This window comes from Plectropomus leopardus, chromosome 5 (assembly GCF_026936395.1).
Source record: "Plectropomus leopardus strain MGB_pleo_1.0 chromosome 5, ASM2693639v1, whole genome shotgun sequence".
In the NCBI taxonomy this organism is placed as follows: Eukaryota; Metazoa; Chordata; class Actinopteri; order Perciformes; family Serranidae; genus Plectropomus; species Plectropomus leopardus.
This window is the reverse complement of record NC_142180.1, coordinates 15,273,599-15,297,710: the sequence shown is the minus strand read 5'-3', so window position 1 is coordinate 15,297,710 and position 24,112 is coordinate 15,273,599. Positions and strand designations below refer to the sequence as shown.

The 24,112-nt window shown below is 41.1% G+C and overlaps 1 protein-coding gene across 2 annotated transcripts in view; it reads right to left on the bottom strand.

Moving 5' to 3' along the window:
- dennd1b (DENN/MADD domain containing 1B) overlaps window positions 1-24,112 on the bottom strand; it is a 119,875-nt gene extending 95,763 nt beyond the window's left edge. Inside the window, exons 1-2 of one of the 2 annotated variants that reach the window (XM_042515126.2) lie at window positions 23,827-24,112; window positions 23,131-23,195 (exon numbers count right to left, since the gene is read on the bottom strand). In XM_042515126.2, the coding sequence (XP_042371060.2) occupies window positions 23,131-23,195; window positions 23,827-23,843 (82 nt within the window). In that variant the 5' untranslated portion in view covers window positions 23,844-24,112. The remainder of the gene's footprint in view (window positions 1-23,130; window positions 23,196-23,826) is intronic. The other variant, XM_042515132.2, reaches the window with a different exon arrangement.

The window sequence follows — 24,112 nt, the reverse complement described above, 5'->3', positions numbered from 1 at the left end:
GAATCCATCATGCCTTACATAATCCTGTTGGATAATTTCATGGGCCCCATCTTGAAAAGAGCGGCACAGGAAAAAAAGCAGCAGAGCTCAAAGCTATACACACCAACTCCGACCGACCCCCCCCCCCCATTCTCCCTACCCTATGATCTGCCACAGTTAGGGCTATTTTATGCTGATTTACTGGGTGAGAGGATGGGAACTGCTGCTGGAGTGTGATACAGGACTGAAGAAAAGGCACAGGAAGAGAAGGGAGTAGGGGGGTCCAGTGTTTGTAACTTTCGGCAGCTATGCCTACAGTACTTTCTGCAGTGATTGGCCAAGTGTAGAGGTATGAAAATAGAGGGAACTTCAAATCTCTACTTTGTCAGTATCCATGTTCACAGCTGATCTAATGGATTTTTTGTTTTGTTTTTGACAATACAGGAGTAGTAGGACTGAAATTGAGTTTCAGAAAAATGGACACACACTGGATGTGTCCATTTTTACACAGCAGACATTTAAACTTTTCATGCAGAAAGAGCACAGGTGACAACCTGTAGCTGCATGCTCCCTGTAAATGAATGCATGCATAATGATGCAGCTGTAATATTTACTGTAAGATACAAAATAGGGCCGGCAAACTAAAGATTATTTTTATTGGCGATTAATCTATGGATTAATTTCTTGAAAAATTGATTAGTTGTTTTGTCTTTAGAATGTCAATAAATGGTGAAAAATGTTAATCAGTATTTCCCAAAGCCCAATATGATGTCCTCAAGTGTCTTGTTTTGTCCACAACCCAAAGGCATTCAGTTAATTGTCATGGAAGAGTACAGAATCCATACAATATTCACATTTAAGAAGCTGGAATCAGAGAATTTTTGACTTTTTTTTCCTTTAAAAATAACCCAAAATGATTATTGATTTCAACTCAGTAGGCAATTAATTTAATAGTTGACAATGAATTGATTCATCATTGTGGCTCTAGTATAGTGCCAAGATGATTCATGAATAACTGATCAGTTAAAAAATAGAAAAATTAATAACTCAATAACAAAATTACAGTTTTACCATTTCAATTTTTTAATTACAATTAACAGTTTTGGATGAGATCACTTTTGGCAACTGCCAGCAGTATATATAGATAAAAAGCAAAAATCTTTCGATACCATCTTTGGATATCTTGCATACCATGCACGAAAGCTCCAACAGTAGCCTGCTATAAGAGCATGTCGTGTGACCAAATAAACTTCAAATCAACATACCTTTTCCCAACCATTTTAAATGTATGGCTGAACGTGTGTGTTCACAGAGTCACATAGGAGAGTGGTGGAAAGAGAGTGAGAGAGAGGCATGAAAAAAGAGAGCAGGAGACAGAAAACAGTGAGCTGTAACAACACACACCGGAGGACATGTGAGAACTTCAGAGCACCACCAAACACCTTCCTTCATCATTCATATCTCCTCTGCATCCTGTGTGCACTTTACTTTCTATCCAACAGGCTCTCATTCTTGCTGTTCTGCTCCACCTCCACATTTATCTGCCAATCATTTCACCTCTTGCTTATCTTTGGTTCCACTATATATATATAATTTTTTTTTATATATTCCTCTCATTTCCCCCGCTTCTGCCTCATTTCTGGTCTCTCTTCTCTCCACTCTATTTCCTGTGCTTGCCTCAATTTTTCTATTTCTTTCCCAACCTTTCTTTCTCTTCATCCCGCCCTCCCCTGCAGCTCTCTGTCCTCTTCACTTCTGCCCCCCCCCCTCCTTATTTTATTCACTCTTTTGCGTTCGTTCACCCCTCCCTCTGGACGTGCGGGGCGTGTGGTGGACGCAAGAGGGGGCCCGAAGGGGGTTAAGGCTGAAAGTTGAAGGTTACAAGGGTGAAGAGGACCCCTGCTGCTCCGCCAGGGGACACAAATGTCACCATGACAGATCCTGCACCGGTTAATCCACCCTCCCCTTCTCCAAACACACACACACACATACAGAGCGACGTGGCAGTGGCCAAAAAACAGAACAATTAATTTCTGAATACTGCAACTGTCAACTGTGAAATATGCAAAATACAGAGCCTGTAGTAAACCATTCTCTCTTTTGCACATAAAAAAATATTTGAGGTGCAAATGACATGCTCATAATTTTCTCTGTTTGAATGTTGTCAAAATGTTTCAGTACTTGGTTTGCAGGGAAGGGATTCTGGACAGCATGAATCCACAGTAAATACATTTTTGGCTGCAGCCTCTGTGGGATCTTGCATTTTCAAAACACAGGCTGTGAATTTTACAAGTGCATTATATGAAGGTTTTGGCTTGCTCACAAGGTCATAAAACATGTTATGCATGCAACAGACAATGGTAGGTAGCTGTCAGCTATAATAAAAAAATGACAAAATTAGAGATACAGGGGTTTTGGAGGACACAAGCAATGCCATATGCAAGCATGAAAGCATAAACACATTTAGATCTAAAACAATGCAAAAGGCAGAAATACAGTGCCATGTCCATGGGCACTCGATAAAGGTTTGACAAATGCCAATATGCAATAACCTCAGAGAACCCCAGGAATGAGTCCTAAAACCCAGAAATGAATAAGCATTTCCTCCTCAAGGTCAGTGGGATTTTTGAGTTTTTGAGTTTTTTGTTAGAACCCTGAAATAAGGTCTGTGGTTAACACATGATGAAGAGACTTTCACGTTTTGCTCTGCGACATAAAATACATAAGTTAATTCCCCACTTGTGGAATTTAAAGCTTTTGTATGTCTTTAAAAAGGCAGTTGCTAGCACGTAGCTAAATGAGACTAAACTACATCATCAGGCCAAGAACGCCTTTACAGCCTTGGTGGGAGTGTTAAGTCATTCAACCGTCATGTAGTTTGTTTATAGCCCTTAGCTTTTTACTTCTGTCAATTGCCTTTAGGCTTCAAAAATTCTTAAAGTGATGTTGACTTGTAAATATTATCTTGCTGAACAAATTGTGCAAATATCATAAACCTGTGGTTCCTAACTGGTCAAATCAGGGGGTCCAGATTTCTCCTTAGTCAATAGTTCAAGGTCCACACATAAGATAAATTAACACATATTCAATTTTATTTCACTAAATGTAAACACATGGGCTTACAACACAGTAGAACAAATTTAGTAAATTCAGTAAATATAACACACTGAAACCAAAAAAGTGCCTGTTATTGCTTAAAGACCTGTGACATGAGAACAATGGAAAGGCAGAGCTTGTTAATAGGCCAAGTAATACCAGAAACAGGGCAATAAAGTAGCTGGTGAGCTGGAAAAAAAAGAGGTTTACATGATATGAGGCCCTTAAAAAAGTCTTTGTTCAAAATAAAGTGGTTTGACATACTTGACACATTCATAAGTCACTTTGGGTCGCGGGTCCATTGGTAACCACTGGCATGTATGTTTTTTTTCCACAGAGTTCATTTTTTGCAATAATCAAAAATCCCATGGAAAAATCCCATAGGCTTTTTGACGAGGGAACCAGGGCACCGCTAACTTCTGTGTCAACCTACATAGAAATGTCATCCCTTTGGCACTCTATTGTAACTTCTAGCTTTTTTTAGACTTATCAACCACTTCCTACACTTTCATGACACCTATTTGTCCAAACATATATCTTGCAAGCCATGCTTTATTAGGCCTGACTCATTGCTTTGTTAGACATCCTTTCTGTCACCTGTCCCCAAAAACTGATTCAAAATGTGTTTATTGTATTTCCTCCAGTTGACAAAATCTACAAAGAGCTGTTGTAAAACAGTCAATTTGATGTGGCACCAGTGGCTGCACGAGTGACAAGGGGAAAACAACCTATAGCATATTTCACCCTGGTGGAGTGTAAACAGATCCAGTGGGTGAGAATTGAATTGAAATCACCTATCCAGAGTTAGATTCCTCCATTCACACCCCAGGAAATGGAGGGTGGTAAATGTGACGAAAGCTCAAAGAGTGACCATTTGGTCTCTGTTTGCAAAGTGCACGTATGTGTGTGCACAAACTGTACAAGTACATGCATGTTTACATAAAGATAGCAAGCTCAGGAGTGAATATTTACTGTACGGTAGCATGTCCATTGATCTCTAAGGGCTTCAAGCATGGCTGACCCCCAACAGTCACGTTGGGAGTAACATGTGGGAGGCCCCTGAGCCGTGCCACAGATACTGCAGAGAGGGGTGGTGGTGGTGGTGGTGGTGGTAGATATGGTGAAAATCAATGTTTTGGCTATTCCTGACACACCCCTCTTTAAAAGTCAGAGGAGAGTGAGTGTGGAGAAAGGAGGGTTAATAGGTGAAGGGTGCTGGGAACTGAGAGCAGGGCAACAGGGAAAGAGTGGGAGGAGGAAGGATGGGATGAGGGAAGAAATGGATGGCTTGCTAAGAGTGGGAGACAGAACTCTGCCGCTCCCAACTGACACTTCCTTCCTACCTACTCAGGTGGATCTTTAAACGCGATGGGATTAAACAGAATAAATTAGCAAGATATGTGTTCACCGAAACATGAGATAGTGGAGAAATAAGCCTACCCCTTCATGTCTTATTTCCTCTATTCTCTGCATAAATTTACTGGCACTTCCAAGTAGGCTAAAAAATGAAAAATGCTGGCATCTTCATCTTGGCAGAAATCTACAGTTCTTGGGATTTCCAAGTAGGCTAAAAAGAAGCTGTTGGCAGCGGATGTCATTGCTAATGCTGCTGGCTAGAAGAGAAAAAGTTGGCGCATTGCACTAGTGTGTCAGAAACCTCGCACTGCCCAGCGCAGCACAGCAAGTTATTAATCTTTGAGCCATGTTGTCACTAAAAAAGTAGAACTGCTTACTTTGAATGATGTAACGCTTTATAAAAATAGCCTTTGCAACATGGGAAAAGCATATGATAAACATAAAACACACCCACAGTGCAGAGGCCTGCGTTTGTGTTTCTATAGGATCACCTTTGCAGCTCAATAACAGTGGCCCGAATGCATGGTTCTGGCTTTAAGACTGGGAGAGATTTCAGTAAAACACAAAAAGACCTAACCCTAAATCCAGTGTGAATACACATTTAGATGAAAGCCTCTAGTTTATAATTCTCTATACTATGTGAATCAAACACAGACTTAGAGCCCTCATGGCCATCCAATGTTCTAAAGGCATAAAAAATGCACTTTTTTCACCTTATTCCATGAACGACTGAATGTGTGTTGTGAGTGAATAGGGGGCCTGTTTGTTAAGAGAGGCCAAATCCCATATGGTGAACAGCAGCTCCTCTGGTGAGAAGAGAGGCTGTGAAAGCCACCGGCAGCCCCTCTCCTCCATCCGTGCTCCGGAGATGAAGGGATGTAGCGCCTGCCTCTCCTTGTTCCTCCTTTCTCTCGCTCCCTTTGCCTCCTCTCCTCCCTCTTTCTTGGCCAGGGGTTAAACTGCTGCACTCTAACCTCCTTGGCAGTGATTTCATTCACTCCGTTTCTCTCGCTCGTTCTCTCATCTCTGAGAGAGATTTATTTCACAGTATGTAGTGGATTAGGCCCCCCTTGTACGCCCTCGGACAAAAGCATTGTTTTAGCACTAGCCTGTTCGCTGTAACGGGAGGAAGCTACAGCTACTAAGCATCCACAATGCGGCCATTGTGGACACAGGGCTGGAAGGACCCTGCCTCGGAGGCCGTCTAGACTTTGAGCCTGGGCCGATTGGAGAAACAGAGGGAGAAAATCCCATCAGGCAGTGGAGTGAAAGTTAACTAAGGTAACCTGCTGTGAACCTGATGAAGATGTCAAGCCAACATATGGTAAAAAATGTCTATTGTCAGAACAAGGAGCTTTCTTCCCTCTGAGGGAGGGTACGGTGGAGGAGGAGGAGATGAGGGGTGGCTAAAGAAGACTAAGGGGGGGCTTGCACAACCTAAAGGAAGGAATAACTGTGGTGGTCATCGTTTTACTTCTGGATCAGTAGCCTTATTCTGGCCGGGAGGAGGCCCAACCCCTACACTCACAATTAAAGGAGTAAGCAGATTAACTGGCATCTTTCAAAGGCCAGCAGGAAGAAAAACACACTCACAGACGTTTAAAACTTTTTTTCCCCCTTTTGCCTATCAAGTCTCAGACTGCACTCTGCAAATGGCATTACATTTCATGCTGATTTAGTGAGACGAGGAATTCAGAAAAGAGAAACTTCTTAAACGATGATATGCTCCTTAAGTTTACTAATACTGATTGGTCACACTGTGTTGTTACAAATGAGGACTGGGAACTCACAGGAATCATGACAGAATGAAGTTAGCCAGAATCTACCTGGATTAAATTAAAGCAGTATCGGGTCTGGGTAAAGCAAAATCAGTGATTTCTTTAGAAACACATCATAAATGTGAGAAAATAATTGCTGAAAACGTGTGAAAAGACTGGAAATTGTGTAGTGCTATAAATTGTAGTGTTAGACCATTGAAATGTTTTATACATTTTTGTGTCCAAGATTTTTTGGGCGGGCCTTAAAGCATGCTTTATGATGCACTAGAGACATCTAACAACATAATCCCTCCCCCACTAATATAAAAGAACAACAACTTGATGTAAAGCAATGAACTCTCATTAGCAGCTACCTCAGCAGCAAAAAGTACACACATCCCCAAGTCAAAGAACAAGCCACTGCGCAGCTACAGACACTCAATCAGTAGAATAGGAACATACACACTAGCTGAGGAACAAGAGAGCTGCTGTGCTGCTGCAGTAGGAAATAGTAGCTACCGTTAGCACAGAGCTCACACCCAAAGCAGTGAGCAGTAGCTACCAGCAGGCAGGGTAGCTCATTGAAATGACTGGCTGAAATGACTAAAAGCATGTTAGCGACAGATATCTTGCTTGTGTTTACGTGATTGTAGATTTAACAGCCTTTTTCACACATGTATTTATTAGACTGAAAGAGCAAAAAGGGCTTGTAGAATGTAACAAACTTGCTGCTCAAACAGTGTGAACAGAACCAAACTACTATATGACGTTAGTAATAACCATAGCGTAACTTCAGCTCCTTCAGCAGACATGCCCCCCATATATCAGAGGAGAGAAAACTGCTCAGTTTTTCATGACTTTGAAACAATTTTATATACCTGACCCAGACTTTTAATTGATATCTCTAACCTGAAAATAATGATGAAAAAAAAGCACATATAATTTATTGTAAAAGGCACTAGCAAATGCATCATCACATTGGTCTAGATTAGGTCTGGAAATAGGTCTAAATTTGCAAAGGGGAGATGCATTTTAATTCCAGTGCTTGAAATTTGAATAAAACAAAAAAGAAAACAACCTCTAAGGTAGAACCTCCTTTACCAGCCAAAAAATCAACTGGCAGGCTGCACATGTGAGAGATGCTGGCCTGGGGGATTTCGAAGCCATTTCTACAGCTACATCTGAAAAAAATATAAACAACAGCCTCAGCCACTGGAAGGAGAAGAAAGAAAGAGCTGCCTGGAGATGATGTGACCCTATTAATGCCACATTAGTTGTTCCGTCTTCCCAGAAAAATGCTTCAGTGGGATAAGCTGAGAGAGAGCAAGGAAGAGAGAAGAGGTGGAGCGAGAGAGAGACGGAAAGAGAGAAGTGAAAGCGATACTGTCTCCAGGCTAGTTGGGATGCAACCCAATTTCACAGCTTCACGAATGAGTGGCACAGCATATGGATGCAACCTTTGTGACAGCCTCGGTGTATCACCACATATCAGCGTTGATATTCCCAGTCAGATTCCATACTGGTCCAACATTATGTCAAACACTGGCTTCGCATGAGTGCATCTTCAACACAGCACACAGACAGCATGTTTGTTGGGGGGGGGTTAACCTCCTAAGCTAAGAAAAACAAACCAGTATCTCCCTAGACAGACTACTCTCCAACTCTGTCTTCACTGTAAGATGTTCAGTTGCTGCAGAACAACAAAATCAAGCGCTCATATTAAAGCAGTGATGTGCTCTAAAATCTGAGATATAACTTGAAAACTGAGATATGACCCAGATATTTATCTCCAAATAGACAGGGGAAAAGGCTGCAGAGTTTTGACTGTGACAGCGCAGGTTAATGGTGATAATTCCATCTCTGGTTGTTTGCTGGTTGGCTTAAAAACCAACATTTCTTCACATAATCAGATACTTCTCTCCATATGGTCCAACCATCTGCCTCAGTCAAAAAACAACATCTATATAAGCAGAGTAAATGAATAACTCTATTATTAAGCTAATATGCATAAAAATGCATAAATATAACCTGTACTAAGAGTGTAACCTACTTCACAAGGCAAGTTTATCTCCCGGGCACCAGAAAACACCATACTTTTACACTCAAGTGGTACTCCAGTATCATTTTCAAGCTAGTTAGAACTGAGTTTGAGAGAGAGAGACAAGGGATGCAAAACAATATTGGCATGTCATCAGTATCGACAGAAATGGACTTGAACTTGAAATATCGGACTCAACCAGCACGCTGGTTCCTGCTGATATTTTACTGCCAAAGTGAACATGTACAAAACATCAACCCTAACTTGAAGTATTTTTCTTATTTTGCACAATAAATGACTATTACATACATTAAAAAGTATTGTATTTCATTTCTCCATCTACTGGTGGGCCATCACATTAAGAGTATACATAATATGAAGTTAATTCCACTGCAGAGGAGACTTGATGATCACTACAAGTAGGTAGGACAAATAATGGATATATCGATATGTCAGCATTGGATATTGGATATAAAAATCAAATATCTTGCATCCTTAGCAGAGACTAAATGAGTAAGAAACATGAAAAAAAAAACACCATAACATTTTCACTGGCCTCCATGCTGCTTTCTACCGCTTACTAACCTGTTTAAAGGCCCATCCGGAAAAAAGGCACACAAATTTAAGGCATACTGTCTGCCACAGAGCCCTGTGCCCTATCACTGTGTTTAATAAACCAGCATACAGACACTCATTTTAGTGGAAAAAAATTATTGAGTAAACTGTTGACTTTGTTATTATGACTGTAAAAGAAGCTTTGCAGAATCTTTCTTTTTCTTTTTTTTTTTTTTGGTGTGGTCTCATGTGACAGAAATGGTAGGCTGAGAAGTCTGCCAAAATTTTGTTTTTGGATTTACAACTTACAAAGTTTAAGAACGCTGGTGTTCCGGTCATTGTCACTCAATTACACATGCTTAGGGGAGAGTTCCTTTTCTTGTCTTCGAGGTGGTAGTTGCAGCATCAGAGAAAACACTGTGTGCAGCACAGCAGCTCCTTGAGGTGTGGAGAGGATCGATCTCAGCTAATGTCATATGGCACAGCACCCAGAGGCAGCTGCGTGGTGCTGATGACAGTGCAAAGCCTTGCCTTTGGCGGCTACATGCTTGGTGCTGCCGAGCTGTGATTTGAAGTTCAAATGCAAAGGCTGACAGACAGACAGCTCTCAGTCAGGCAGTCAGTCAGTCAGTCAGCCAGCCAATCTTTCCACAGGGATGACAATACATCTGTATCTGTTAAAAGCGTACAATAGTGCCTAATCCTGAACACAGTCACAGGGGTCTCAATGCTCTGCAGGACTGATGGACAAAATACTGACAGAAAAATACACTATCAAACCCCTGAAACTTAAACACACACACACACACACACACACACACACACACACACACACACACACACACACACAAAGATTTCTCCACAATGTTACTGGCTTCTGCAGGAAAAGTAGATGTCAAGTTCTGGAGAATCATAACTTCTTAGATTAGCTTGGATGGCCATGCAAGGAAAAAAAGGGCCCTCGCAGTCCAGAAATTTAAACCAGTATCATTCATTTTCAAACCTTGCATTTCCCCAGTTTGATTCATAGTTAAATGAAGTCATGTTTGCAGGTTGTAAGACAAACTGGCTAAATTTTTTTGAAATAACAGATCTATGCTCGCATAGGCTGGCTGGTTCATTTCATTTACCTTCCTCAGCATACTTTCTTTGAATCCCATGGGAATCTGAAAAGTAGGTTTAGCAAACAAGTGATTCAGCAGACAAGACTGGACTAAGACACATCAGCAGAACTACCACCACTTTCACACACAAGCCCATGTTTGATGTGGGTCAGTAAACACACATTCTGCCCGCATTGGACCCATTAATATCAGACTGTTGTCACAGCTTTCGTTCCTTGTCATCCACATTCACACAGGACCTAGGACTGCAGTTCCATAGAGATCACCGCTAAACCAGTAATTTAGTTACAATAGACCTGATTACAGATGCAGCTGAGAACAATTTTTACAAAAGTCCTAGATCTATGGATAGAGAGCATCATATGCTGTACTTTGAGGCAAATGTGTGATTTGGGGCTAAATAAATATGTAAATAAAATTCAATTTATTTTAAAGCCGAGCAGCTGTTTTACCCTGTTGAAAGCAGATTCTAAGCACTGGCTGGATAATGCATGTTAGCCTATTCACTCTAACCACAAATACAGGTTAATCCTGCATTATTGTGTCAGTCTGAAATGGGTATTAAGTGTTTATACAACTCCTAGTCACATAGTACCCAGTTCCACTGAAGTGAGATAATCAAAAATTATTCCACATTCGTGAGGTACATTCAACAATAGCAGTCAATGTGAAGATAGATGAAGTATTGGAAGGTGAGGGAGGCATCAATGTGTGTGTGTGTGTGTGTGTGTGTGTGTGTGTGTGTATCCATCTATATGAAAACAAAGACCTTTTGGATGAAATACATGATATGCAATGATAAATGGTCTCAGACATTCACGAAGACGTCAAGATTGACCTATATTTTCTGTCTTGAAAAATAGGCCAGAACCCAAATTAAGGGCCAGTAGGGCTACTACATGCACGTAAACGCCATCATCTTCACAGTAATTGTGTGGTGTTAGGCAACGTTGAAGCAACCTTGAATGGAGAGACATAGCCTCAGGGCATAGCTGTTGACATGTAAATAGTGGGGACCGAAGCCGAAATGACAGCACAGTGGGCTTGTACGACTAGTTCTGCTTGACTTGGGTTTGGCCTTGGCCATAAAAATTAGGGTTTAAAGGACAACAGTCTAGATGTCAAGATACCAGTACTCATATCATGTCAATAAGTAAGCTGATTTCCTTAATTGCCGGGGAAAATACATTTCTGCCTTTTACGTCAGTCATCTTTTAGATCATTTTACGTCAGTCTACATGGCAGCAGCCCTGTGAGACCACAATAAAACCTGAGACTACATCCTTTGTAACAATCGCTGCCTTTATCTGCTTCTTCAATTTGTCTAAAAGTGCGATTTTAAGATCTCCTGCAAAACGAATACTCATCATTTTACATTTTATATTATTTGCCAACAATACAATACAAATAGGACGACAGTCAAAAGACAGTCAGCGCCTGCATATTTGTAAAATTCTAAATCAAAAACACTCACAGATAAAAGATTCCTGTAGGAAAATCTCAGATCAAGTGGTGTCATGTTTAATACGGTTGGAATCCTTCATGTGAAAACCTTTATGAGCCTCTGCTTTTGCTATCATTCCCACTGCAAACGACAAGATATGTGGGCAGGTTGATGTAGTCATGAGTCAACCCCAAATCCAGTTAAATTCCTGTCATTATAAAATCCTCTCAATACGACAGTCACGAAAGTCAACATATTTTTGAGCACAGCTTTTTTTTATGAAATCCAATTTGTCAGATTAACATCACTAAAGCTACATTAAAGCAGGAGCTGCACTAATCCTGTTCATTTGTGGGCTAAACTAGGCCACATTGGTATTACATGCATAAGAACCAGCCAATCATTGTTCTTTGACTCACAATACTTGTTATGTGTGCTTGTGGGGGTGTGCATGTATGTGCGTTTGGTTGTACATGCTATGCCATCTGCTGTGCTGAACAGAATATATGTCCTTCTTGGCCATCTATTGTCATCCTTTGACATGATACATGTGAAGAAGAGCTTAGCTTCAAGATGACACTAGCTGTTTTTTGGAAGCCGAATTCAGCTGGACGTTATCCTAGCCTTTGCATCATGCATTTTATTTTTAAACACATAAAATTCCCACAGCTCTCTGGAGCATAACTTAAGAGTGGTCACAAGGGAATAAATTCATCTGCCATCGCACAAAGATACATAGCACACGCACACAGACACACAAACAAAACCAAAGCCACCGACAACAATGCTGTGAGGCTGCAAGTGGGGGTGACGTGATGAAACTCTTCTGCATTCATCAAATTCATCTCATTTTAAATCATTGATCGGGTCCCTACTTTTCCCCACTTTTTCGCCATGGAAAGGGGAAGTCTAAAAATAGCCTGTGAGCGTCAGTGCCTAGAAGTCTTTCCATGTTCTCCCAGTCTGGCAGCATTAGTGAATTCAGATGAGCCTCCTGCAGCTCTCACAGCTTCTGTGTCTCTTTCTCCTGAACACTCACACACATGCGTGCAGCCGTGCACACGCTCACACATGCGCACAATACACACTGTTCACTTAAACATGTACCTGCTATCACACACAAAAAAATAGCTTGCCCCTGGAGTTCAGTACTGCGTCAGTGAGTGGGAAAGCTCAGCCAGCAACCCCCCCTCAGTATCTCACCTCTCAGTTTATAGACTACTGCCATCAGCATATCCACCAGCTCCTTCATCCTCCCTGCCCCACCCCATCTCATTTTGCCCCAGTTCTTCATGCTCTGCCCAATAATACTTGGTGCTCTGAACAGAGGAGTCCACTTACAGCTGTCCTGCTGGTGGTGGATGCATGTGTGTGTTTGCCAAAACATGAGTGTAGCGAGGTCACATGGCACCACCTGAAAAGTTCCAGCGACTTGTTCCCTCTCTCCTGTCTCCCTGTAGGGCCCGTCTGTCCCTGTCATAGCAAGTGATAATCAAAAAGGAGCACGAGAGGGATTGCGCCTTGTTTGTGATTTTGCAAACGACGTGTGATCACAAAGAAAAAGTTGCTATGTTGGAGGAAGAACAGGTAGAGACAGGTTTTAAGAAGTGTGAGTAAAGCGTGTATGTGTGGAAAAGGCAGCTGTTCCTGGACAGAATGAATTAACGGAGAATAGCAGTTACAGGGTAATTTGTGTCCAGAGCCAGACCAACAAGAACAAATCAAAGAGTGCACATTAATTTGCATTACTTTTTGCAGGCAAAGCTGAATTCTCCTGCAATTAAATAATAAGAAATGCTTTCTTACATTTGTGTGTTATCATTGCCCAAAATACTATCTTGGAATTTCAATGGTGCCCTTACCTGAGCAACAACTTACATGTCAAGTGTCTGCACTGGCCAAAAGCTGTGATTTTTACTCTGAGCTTCACCATATAATCTGAAACAGGACCGGCTGGGGTGAAATGTGAGGACAACACTTGTTTCCATCTCTTTTAAATAAGAAAAGAGTTGGAACTAAACCCAGTAAGCAGCAGGCCACCACACAGTTACTGAATGGATGAGTGACTGCGAGCAGGGAGCTACAAATGACTCCAGACAGGGACAAAAGAACAAGGCTGTAGAGCACTGAGAAAAGCAGTAACACTAGCTGGCCAACTTTGTCATCTGGATAACCACATCAGAAATCTTAAGTCTTAATGTTATATCTGCGTAGCAGAGGTGGATCCAAGTTATTGTTTTGAATAAATAAGTTTTACGTCTTTAACTCTCGCGTACAGTCCCAAGTCCTAAACTTTTAGTTTTGAGTCCTTAACAAGTCAGAATGCACGCTTTACCAAATGTAATGCCTTTCTGGGGGGAACTAACTTTATTTAGCATCAAGATGATATATTGATCACATACAATCTTGGGTGTTTCTTGTGCAGTCATTTTTTCCATTATGTACACCTGTCTCAGACTCAATCTAATGCCATGTGAACAACAGAGATATTACATTTTTATTTCAAAGAAATCATTAGTGCTTTTTAAAATCTTTATTAATTTGCTAACAGGTTTCTTCCTGCACATTTTTCATTTTTGGATTTTTGTTGACCACCATGTAGTAATTGGGTGCTCACGAAAAAATAACTGTCAAATTGCTGGGAATGACTAGCCTTACTGTTGGTTGATTCAGGAGACGGGACACAGGACTTGTGGCACATTTTTATGTAACACACTTTTTTTTTATCTTTGGGCTTGGAGGAAAAGAATTTTCATGTTCAAAGGTTCAAGTCCAAATGAAGTCACAAGTCATTGGTGTTAAAGTCCAAGCTGTGTCGCAAATATTTTTTAATTTTGTCAAGTCGAGTCTTAAGTCATCCGATTTCTGACTCAAGTATACCAGGAGTCCAGGTTGTGTGAGTTGAGTCCAAATCTCTGCTGCACATAGACTGTAAAAATAATGGATTTAGCTACTGTGATGGCACTCATGGGTCTGTGAACCTCGAGTTCGGCATTTCAGCCATCACCAACTAAGCTTTTTGGAGCCAGAAGTGATCATATTTAGGCAAGACACTGGCACAGTGGAAGAGTGAGGGGTGGATCTGACCGAGAAGCTGAGGACACTATCAGCCTGTCGTTCAAAGTGGCCCAGACTTAATTATGCTTAACTTTTGGATTCAATAAATTGTAAACAGATAAGTTATATAAAAGATTTCCCCTGCACAGTTGTCATGAACAGGGAAATTAGCTATAGACACCAAAAACTGTTTGTTTGTCTCAGTCTGTAAAGATGTTTATTTCTGCTGTTATTTTGGGCATTTTGACATGGCAGTCTGTGGGGATTGATTCACTGCTGGAGCCAGCCTCTAGTGGCCATTCAAAGAGTTGTGGTTTTTGGCATTTCCACTTTGGCTTTATTTTTCAGCCCCGGAGGCTGCCGCTTACTGCTGCATAGAATACAAGAAAAACCGTTAAAAAGCATAGCATTGAACTGGATTAATTTTGCTAATAAAATCAAAAAGCCTTGTCTTGATGTGGACATGAAACTTTTCCAAAAAAACTTCAACCGCACTTCAAGTGTATTGTCAATGATGCAGATGTAGATTTTGGCTCAGAGATACACCTTTCAATTACATTTTTCTTTCAGGAAAGTAATATCATCCACACATATTCAAGTTGCCTATTCCAATTAAAATCACACAAATTACAGTGATTTCAATTTCTCACCTAGAGCTATTCTGATGCAATTTAAACCTTTTCAGTGTGGTTCTGATCTCCAGTCAGGTGATGCAGTTTTAAAAAACCTTAATGTACTGATTACTGCGCCACATTAGCAGGGCAATTTGGACACAATGGCCCATCACATGTCTCAGTATGTCATGTCATTGAGAGTGTTCACGAAAGGAGAGGGCTTCAGAATGCAAACAAACAATCACATTAACACCCCAACCATCCCCAGTGCAGACACACAAAAAAAAAGCTGGCTGGCTAAATGTTAGACTGTGGGTCAGACATGATCCTATAGATACTCAGAGGATATTGAGTGGGAGGAGATTTCTGAAAGTTCACTAACACTGCGGTCATTACCATACCATAGCAGGGAAGTTAAGAGACTTCCTCAATTCGCTTCAGAGGAAACCAATAAAAGACAACAAAGACTTGGATGATATCTGACTCTGTGTAAAAGATCCAATTTAGCAAAGTCATATGTGTGAGACAAAAGAGAAAGGCAGAAGGGTTGCGAGATAAACAAAGTGTGAGACCCCAGGGTCCTCTCAGGAGTGTGAGCGGAGGAGTGTGGCCTCTCTAATGACCAATCAACACCCTCCTTGCTGCCATGGCATCTGTTAGTACTCCAATGGCCTCCCGTCTGGGTGTGAGCCCACCGTGAACTCAACACGCAGCCGGAATCCAATCAGACCGCAGAACCGACAAAGCGCGGGTCAAGGAGCAATTCTGACATTTTGCAGAATGTCAACGTTCAACCTTTTCTAAAAGTTCTACTACACGGGAGTTTTGCTCTATGAATACGAAGGGTGGAAATGGGAAGGGGTGAAAGCCAAAGGAAAAAAAAAGGAACATCACAGTGCTGCTTGAGGGGGCTACAGCAGAAAAGAAGCAGATTGATAACTAACTAGTGAACAGTAGGTGACACTGTGAGACCTCCAGGTCTCAGAGAAAATGTTCTTCAGTAAAAGAACAAAAGTAACTTTTCATAGCTGGACCAACTGAAGCTATAAGGCTGCGTGGATCAAAGAGCTAATTGCATACTCTATACTATTGCATTCTGGTCCCAAAATCTATGCAACCTCACTTATATTCTAACATTTAAACCTCCTGCAGCACATTTTAATAACAGTGAGGAGCAATCTTGAGATACTGGAGCAGCCAATAAATCTGTCACTTATTTCAGACAAATAAAAAAAACATGCTCAATGATAAACAACTGACAGGCACAAACATGACATTAAAACTAGATGCATGCTTTCACCCAGCCTTTAAGGCAAGAGTTTGTCATGTGCTGTGCGTGTTGTAACGAATGTCAGTCTATTATAAAGGTATGGAAAAACATTCATTCAGGCAATTTGAAGCTCCCAAATTATCTGACCTACAGAGAGAGTGTAGTATACAGATCGCAAAGCCCCCCAAAGGCAAATTTGTGATTTGTGATATTTGGCTAAATAAAAATGTCTTGACTTGACCAGCATGTCTGAACTGAGGCAGGAATGCAGAAAAAGCAAGTGTGCGCATAAAGAGCATGAAAAGCAAAGCACATAAAGAAAAGCCAGGTTTTAAACCCTTCAGTCGCCCTGTAAGGCATCAATGACAACCAAACTGCCCCCAATTAAGTTTTTTTTTTTAAAAAAACAATAAATTACCCTAATTGCAGCATGAATGTTGCAGTAAAATTGATACACCAATCTATTAAGTTTATTGCTTTGTTACTAGGAACAATCTGGCTGCAGGGAGCGGGCGAGGACAGGTAGCATCTGTCCCCACCTACTGCCTTGGCAGCATTAGCGTCATCTGCTAGCTTTGGCAGCATCTTGGAAGCACATCAATATGGCTTTATGTAGCCAGGGCCGCTAGTAGCTAGCATGCCAGTCACGCTCTCAGGCAACGCTCGCTCGCAGCCCGAGCATCAACAGAGCACTGAGCCAACAGAGCTAAGCGGAACTGAGCTCGGGCTGAACAGGGAGGCCAGGTCTCCATGGACCTGCATGAGGAAAAAGGGCCAGTGTCTGTCATCTCTCCACACATCCATAGTTAGAAGTGTGGAGCAGATATGAACACTGCCACCACTGTAGCTGTGAGCTTTATTTTCCTGTTTTTTCCTCCATCAGCACTTCTCTTATGGAATGTTAATGCTCTTGTCAAATCACAATTACAATATAATAATTAAATTTGCGGGGTGATGGACTTTCTGTTCATACCTGCACCACTGATGTTATGTTGTCACCACAAGTGTTTGCCAAAAGACAGGAAAATCAAACCGACCCACGGGAGTAATAATTGGGACTTTGTCCAGCGGGAACAAACACTGGCAGCGTTAATTATTCAAAATGACAGGCTTTTAGCTACACACTTACAAACAGCACTCTCCTTCACCACAGTATGTAAAAAAAAAACTTGATCTGAATGCCTGTGAACCAGACTGGATGTTAGGACTAAAAGGTCATACATCAATAGTAGAAAAGTCCATGTCATTCAGAGCTGAATGGGCCTGTTGGCTGAACATCACAGTTCTTCAGAAATCTTATGAGACTGTGTAAACAGCAGCGTATGTAACAGTCAAATCTGTGCAGAGCATTTCACAACGAAGTACAAACATAGACGGAATTTATTTTAGTTGTATCGATTTTAGACTGGATTGTTGTTTTGCTTTTACTGGAAATATAAAAATGACAAAGGGTGCTGAACTGGCACCTGCATCTTTGGACTATCTTAAACAATGCTTAGTTACAATGAATGCAAGTTTTAAACATCTTCCTTCAAGGTGCCCTGTGGAGTTTTCTTGTAAACAAATAATGTTTAGATTCAGTCACCAAAACACAGAGTGTGTATCCCTCGGGTGTGTACATGTCAAATGCATTTCCTGCCTCTTTAACACTTGCAAAGCAGATTCTTTAAGTATTTTAAATGCAATTAATTCAGTACTTTATTACTATGTCAACAGAGTTGACAGGAATTTGCCTCAATGCAGTTTTAAAAACAGACAAAAGTATGCAAATTTAAGTAAATAAAATATGTAAAATAAAAGTAGTCATCAAAAACAGACATAGCAATAAAGCCCCAAAGTGATTTGTGCTGCTACATTCATTTCAAGAGCTTGTTCCTTTGTGCTGCTAACCTACTTACTTTTTAAGTGCCTGTTGGCTAATACTTTCTTTACTACAACAAGTGCTTGTGTGTCAGAGTTCAAGTATCGAAACAGCCTCAGGATATGTGCTATACCTGAGGTGAGATGTCCTACACCTAAAACTCTAGAATCTGCTCCTGGAGGGTATAGATTAAAAGAGAAAGCTGCAGGGTGAGAGGAGTCAGCGATCACCTTCTGCTTTGTGCATCTGTTACATGTGGCTTACATGGAGAAGACAGAGGGAAGGTCACAGCCAACGATCTTTGACGCTGTGCGTACAACTCTTTCCAACTGTCCCCTCTCAAGGGCATTTGTGTTGCCATACCACACTGTGACTGAGAAGATGAGGACACTCTTCAAAGCAGCTCTGTAGACGTACAGCATCTACTTCTAAACAAAGTTAACTTTTTAGACTGGTGCAGAAAGTAAAGTTACTGGTGGGTGTTCTTAAATATATGGCTGTTTTTGGCTTCCCACTTAAGCATCAATCCAGCATTGTTCACATCCATGTTTACAAGCTGACAGGCTTCTTCTTTAATGCCTTTGCTGGCACACTGCAGCAGATCTTGGCATGTGATCCCCACCTGTTGTGTAAGTGGAATAGTGAGGCATCATTGGTAGGATGATGCATCACTTCCCCAACGTGTGCGTGTGATAAACAAAACTACTTAACCCGCTTATGGAAGAGACACTACATAGCGCTCCACGGGGAGGCCTTAATAAATTGCCCACCATAATAATGATCAATAATTATCATAAAAATTGAGACTTATTAAACACAAACGGATGGGCTATTGACATGACATTGGCGTTTTTGTGCAGCGCAGCCTTACTAGCTATTTCAATATGCACAAGATCAACATGATACCATCAATTTAAAGGTATACTACGCAGGATTGTCAGTAAATGTTTGTTAGCGCGGTCGCTACTGAAATAGACAACTACAAATTAATTCTGGTTTGGCATTTCGCCTTGCTCTATGCACGTTTTTTCAATGCTGTGGCTCTTGGATGCCTGCTGGTTAAGGCACGGCACCTGGTTGCTAATTTTTTATAAAGCCTTAGCCTCACCTCAGCGCTGTGGGGGCACATGCAAATGGCCCAAACACATACATGAAAAAGAAAATAAGAAAACAAAGGCAGAGTGCAGAGTCTCTTCCCCAAAATACCTGCCACACACTTTTAGTGAGTCATAAGCAACGATTAAGAGAGATTGCTTTTGTATGAGAACATGTATTTTAAGAAGATAATGCATAATATATCTTTTAAATATGTTTTATTGTTTTTCAGTACATATTCAGAACAAAAATTTGCATAATGTATCTTTTTAAAAAATTCTGTTACTTAAAACTGCCACTCCGACTCTGGTATTCAGTTTTCATAATTCATAATTCTGCACAGTTTGAGTACTGTTCTGGTGGACATAAATGACACTATGGGCAGGTCACATGAACAAAGTATAAGCCATTAGTTAAACAACAAAAAAGGTCTGCACAAATACCTATATGAAATAGAAATTTCCACCATCACATAACAACAGTCAGATGGTTTTTCATTTAAAATATGTGGGTAATTATGTGGTCAGGGATGGGTTGTGTGCTACTTAGTGAAACGCTACTTGCAGCATGTATTTGCAAGGGGGATTTAGCCATGCAAGAGGCAGCCAGAGTGACCAGGTTAGATAAAATATGTAGGTGTTTATTTCAGTTTGGCACCAACTCCAACAAATCAACGAGGTAAACAACACTTTACTGTGTGGTCACACCATGCCTGCATCACCTGACCCTAATAGTGCACACAGCACACTTATTATTGGAAAGTCAGCATAGCTCCAGCCAGTGAAACAACCTCCACAATTAAAATCAATTTCCCCGTGCCAATTTTGCTCTGTATCAGCTTTTATATTGAAACAGGTCTCTCTTGAGAATGAAACCCTGTGTGTCAATAAGTTTACCTGTATAAATACAGTTTACATAAAATAATATCTTTCTCTGAAAGTTTTCACATTGATTAATTACTTATTGATCAATTAATTATTAACATTAGCATTAATAATTCAGCACTAAGGTTTGGGCTCAGGTGTGGGCTGTCACTTAAAGGAATATTAAGATGTCAACTTAAGCTGTAAACTGTAAACTGTATGATGAGTGAGCAATCTATTCTGAGAGTAATGGAAAGTAGTGAAAGGTCATATTGACAAAACTTAATAAAAAGTAGCTGTACTGCAGGTCTGTCTGCAAACATGTGGGTGTTGTCTGCACACGTATAGCTGTCAACAGAAGGTGTGAAACCCAGTTAACACAGGAAGTTGAGGGAAAATTTATATTGACCATCTATAAAGAGCTGGGTTTTATTTGTCTGACTACAGTGCAGGCTACTCTGCAGTCGCTCATAACCAGTAGAATTAATAAAGGGGACCACCCTCTACACTATCGTGGCATGCTGAAACAGATCTAGTCTCACAACTGCAAGTCCAGGATGTGGTTAGTGTGGCCAAACAGTGAAGCAGCATCGGCAAACCCTGCACACACCATCCAGACACTCAAAGAGGACACCCTTTCAGTCACTTTAATGCATTGCATTACAAACTAGTTTGCTGATAGGAGTACACAACAACTGAAATGCAGCCAAAATCAATCTAAAATTAAACTTGTATTCCCTAAACTCTGAGGAAGAGATATGAGAAATATGAGCAAGCTGAAACCTTCCAGCACTTCTCCAAATGCTTAAATGTCCAGTACCATGTTGCTATGACAATTTAATTATAGTCTATCATGGTTGCACTGTTGTTTGTTTGCCTCTGTGAGTTAGTGGGAAAATAATGTGTGAAAGTGAAGTGGTGCTTTTTGGCAAAGTACCTAATGTTTGGCTGTAGGAGAGCCATCTCTAGTTTGTGGCAAGTGACTGTGGAGGTTTCATAGCTGGCCAAAGCTGCTCTGTTATGACTCATAGCATTAACCCTTTCAGCTCATAATAAAAGTAAGCACCACAGAACTGAGACAAATGCATGCCTAATGATAGAATTTTAGGGCTTAATGCATGTGTGCACATATAATATTCGCATACATTCAATATATTCAAGCCTGGTACAACAATAGAAGTCCATGCAGCACGGTTTCAGCATTTCATTTCATACAGATGTCAAGTAAAGCCAAGTCAAAGAAGGGGAAACTGATCAGACTCAGAGAGAAGTGACTCATTTCTCAAATGGTTATCTGAAACTGCTCCTTTAAAAAACAATCCACCGCAACCCTAAGCCTCTGCTGGCAGAAAGTGCATTTATACATCATTACAACGTCCTCAACAGGAACATTCTTACATCCAATCAAGAGTCAGCACAGGGCAAAGAGAGCACTTGGTCAAATGACTGAGTAGAATGCGTATTTTCAAGTTGACCTTAGGGGTGTGTAAACGTTGCTCTGTAGCTGTGCTCCAGGGAGCAGGAGTCCGGATATGAGTCTGACCCTGGATCATACATGAGGGGAAGTCAGTTATTACAGTGCAGACCGGTGCTTTATGAGTTTGGTTTAAAATCCAATATCAGATCTACATCCAAGGACAACTTTCAGTCTACTCTGGTCAGCTCAGCAGCTGCACAAGTGAACCGTCCACATAACACCTCTTTAACGTCAAAACCGAGTGGGCAAAATAAGACAGCTAGTGTAATGTGCCGTGAAAATGTTTTTACATGATATTTGACTTATGGGCAACACGAAATATTAATGTGAAATATAGGTTACTTTATTTCCCATATTCATAAAAGGTAGAATATGGTGTTGTTCTTCATTGGCCACAGTCATTTCCCGAGCTAGTCTGAACACTTTCTGTCCTGACCACCACTGCTGGAATGTTTGACCACTGCAAACAGCAGAGTGGTTAATGCAGCTTGCTGACCCAAGCGTGATCTTTCTAAAACAATCTTTGTGGGGTCACGGTTACAAGTGAAATGTCTGCACTGGTTAAGTTATGGTCATGCTTAATAAAAGAATAATGGAGACTGGAAAATCAGTTAAATAAATGGAGAATGTATAACAAAATCTTAAAACAGCTAACATCTCAGACAATTTTACAACTGAACTCAGTGTTGACCTTCTCCTATCCTCGGGAGTAAACTCTGCAGCACACGTTACAACACCACGGACATAATGATTCCTCTCATTGTGCAAGACTGGACTCAGTCATGCAGTGTAGCTCTGTGACACTGTCTGACTTAAAATACTGTGCAGAAACACTGCTGCGAACATTGCGTGACGTCTTGGCTGTACAGCCTTACAATTACTGTAATTACACTACAAACAGTCATTTTAACAAACACATGGTTTACAAAAAGATACAACCAGCAAGCACACATAAACTTCTTCAACAAGACAAACTAACAGCCATTTTTTACTGTTGAATGCTCTTGTTGTCTAAGGGTTTTTTTTCTAAATGATTTGTTGTTCTAAAAATGCAAGAAATATGAGAAAAATGTCTATCACAGTTTCTCAGGGTGAAGCTTCACGTGTCATCTTTTGTCTTTCCAGTAGCGAAAACCCAAAGATATAGCATTTACACATAACATAAAACTTTGAAAAGCAGAAAATCTTTACATTTGGGATGCCGGAAAATCAAAAATGTTTGGCATTCTTGTTTGATAAATGACTTAATAAATGGCTGGTTATTAAAACTGCTTAACTATGCCAACCAACTAATCATTTCAGCAATGATGGACGTAACAATCATCACAAAAAAATAATATGCACTTATTAGGGCTGCAACTAACAAAAAAATGACTTACATGCTTTTCTGTCCCAATAATCAGTCAGTCTACTAATAGTTTTCAACTCTGCCTTAATTGTGCATAACATTTAAATGTTCAGAAACACTCTCTTTTGCCTTGCACTCTCCAAGCAGGATTACAGACTAACAGCATATTATTAATGGAAATTATGATATCACCTACCCTCATTTTCAGATGTTGGACATGCCACCTGTACAACCAGATCAAATGTTCTTTCTGGATTCTCCCTGCAAAGAACAAAACACTGTTTACTCAGGGGAGATAAGGGGGCAGCTGTTGTTATTACACACAATGGGCAACAAGTGTGTACTCAGCATTAGCACGCAGCAACTGTGTTGAATTCCATTACATGTGCATTAGTGTATTAATACAGTGGACCTGCCCTACTTTAGTCACACAGTCAATATCTGGCCATGTCAATATCAGCATGTTAGCTAAAGCTGCTGGTGCTTTTATGTAAGAATGAGAAGTTTTCTTATCTCTGGCAACATTTTCTGGACAAACTCGGGTCACAGGACTCGGCGTTACACCGGTCGCTCGGTGTCGTGTCCACATGTAACCTATTTAACGCCGTCTGCTTGGCTAGCGGAGCTGCTAATTGGTGGTCAGCTAGTAGACGGAGCAACAGACTGACCCAAATGCTGTCGAGCCAGCTGGCCTGGCGGTTAAATCCACTGGTGGAGATGGCTCACATTACGGCCACACATTCCTTCGTGTGTATCACATTCAGCTCCGAGTTAACGTTACGTTGCCGGGGACCAGACGTTAGCCGTTAGCCCGACAGCTATCTAAATGAAGAAGCGACAGAGAGGGGGGGCAAAAAAAAACAAAACAAAACACAAAACTCAGGGGTCTTACTTTATTCTGCTGTCCATGGTTTAGCTACAACATCGCGACAACTCCGTGCTGTCGGCGGCTCTGCTCGGAATATTTCCCCCTCGTCCTTCCTCAGTCTCAGACGTCACTTCTTTTGCCTTATCTGACACCGGTCGAAAGCTGCCGCGACCGCATGCTGCTGGAGGTGGGATAGTGCGGTAGTTTGTGCCGTCCTCCTGCCGTTGGATGTAGCCTGAATCCCCTCAGTTCAGCACCGCGGCGTTTATTTCCCACAACAAACACCACTCCAGGAAGTGCTGTCAAAGAT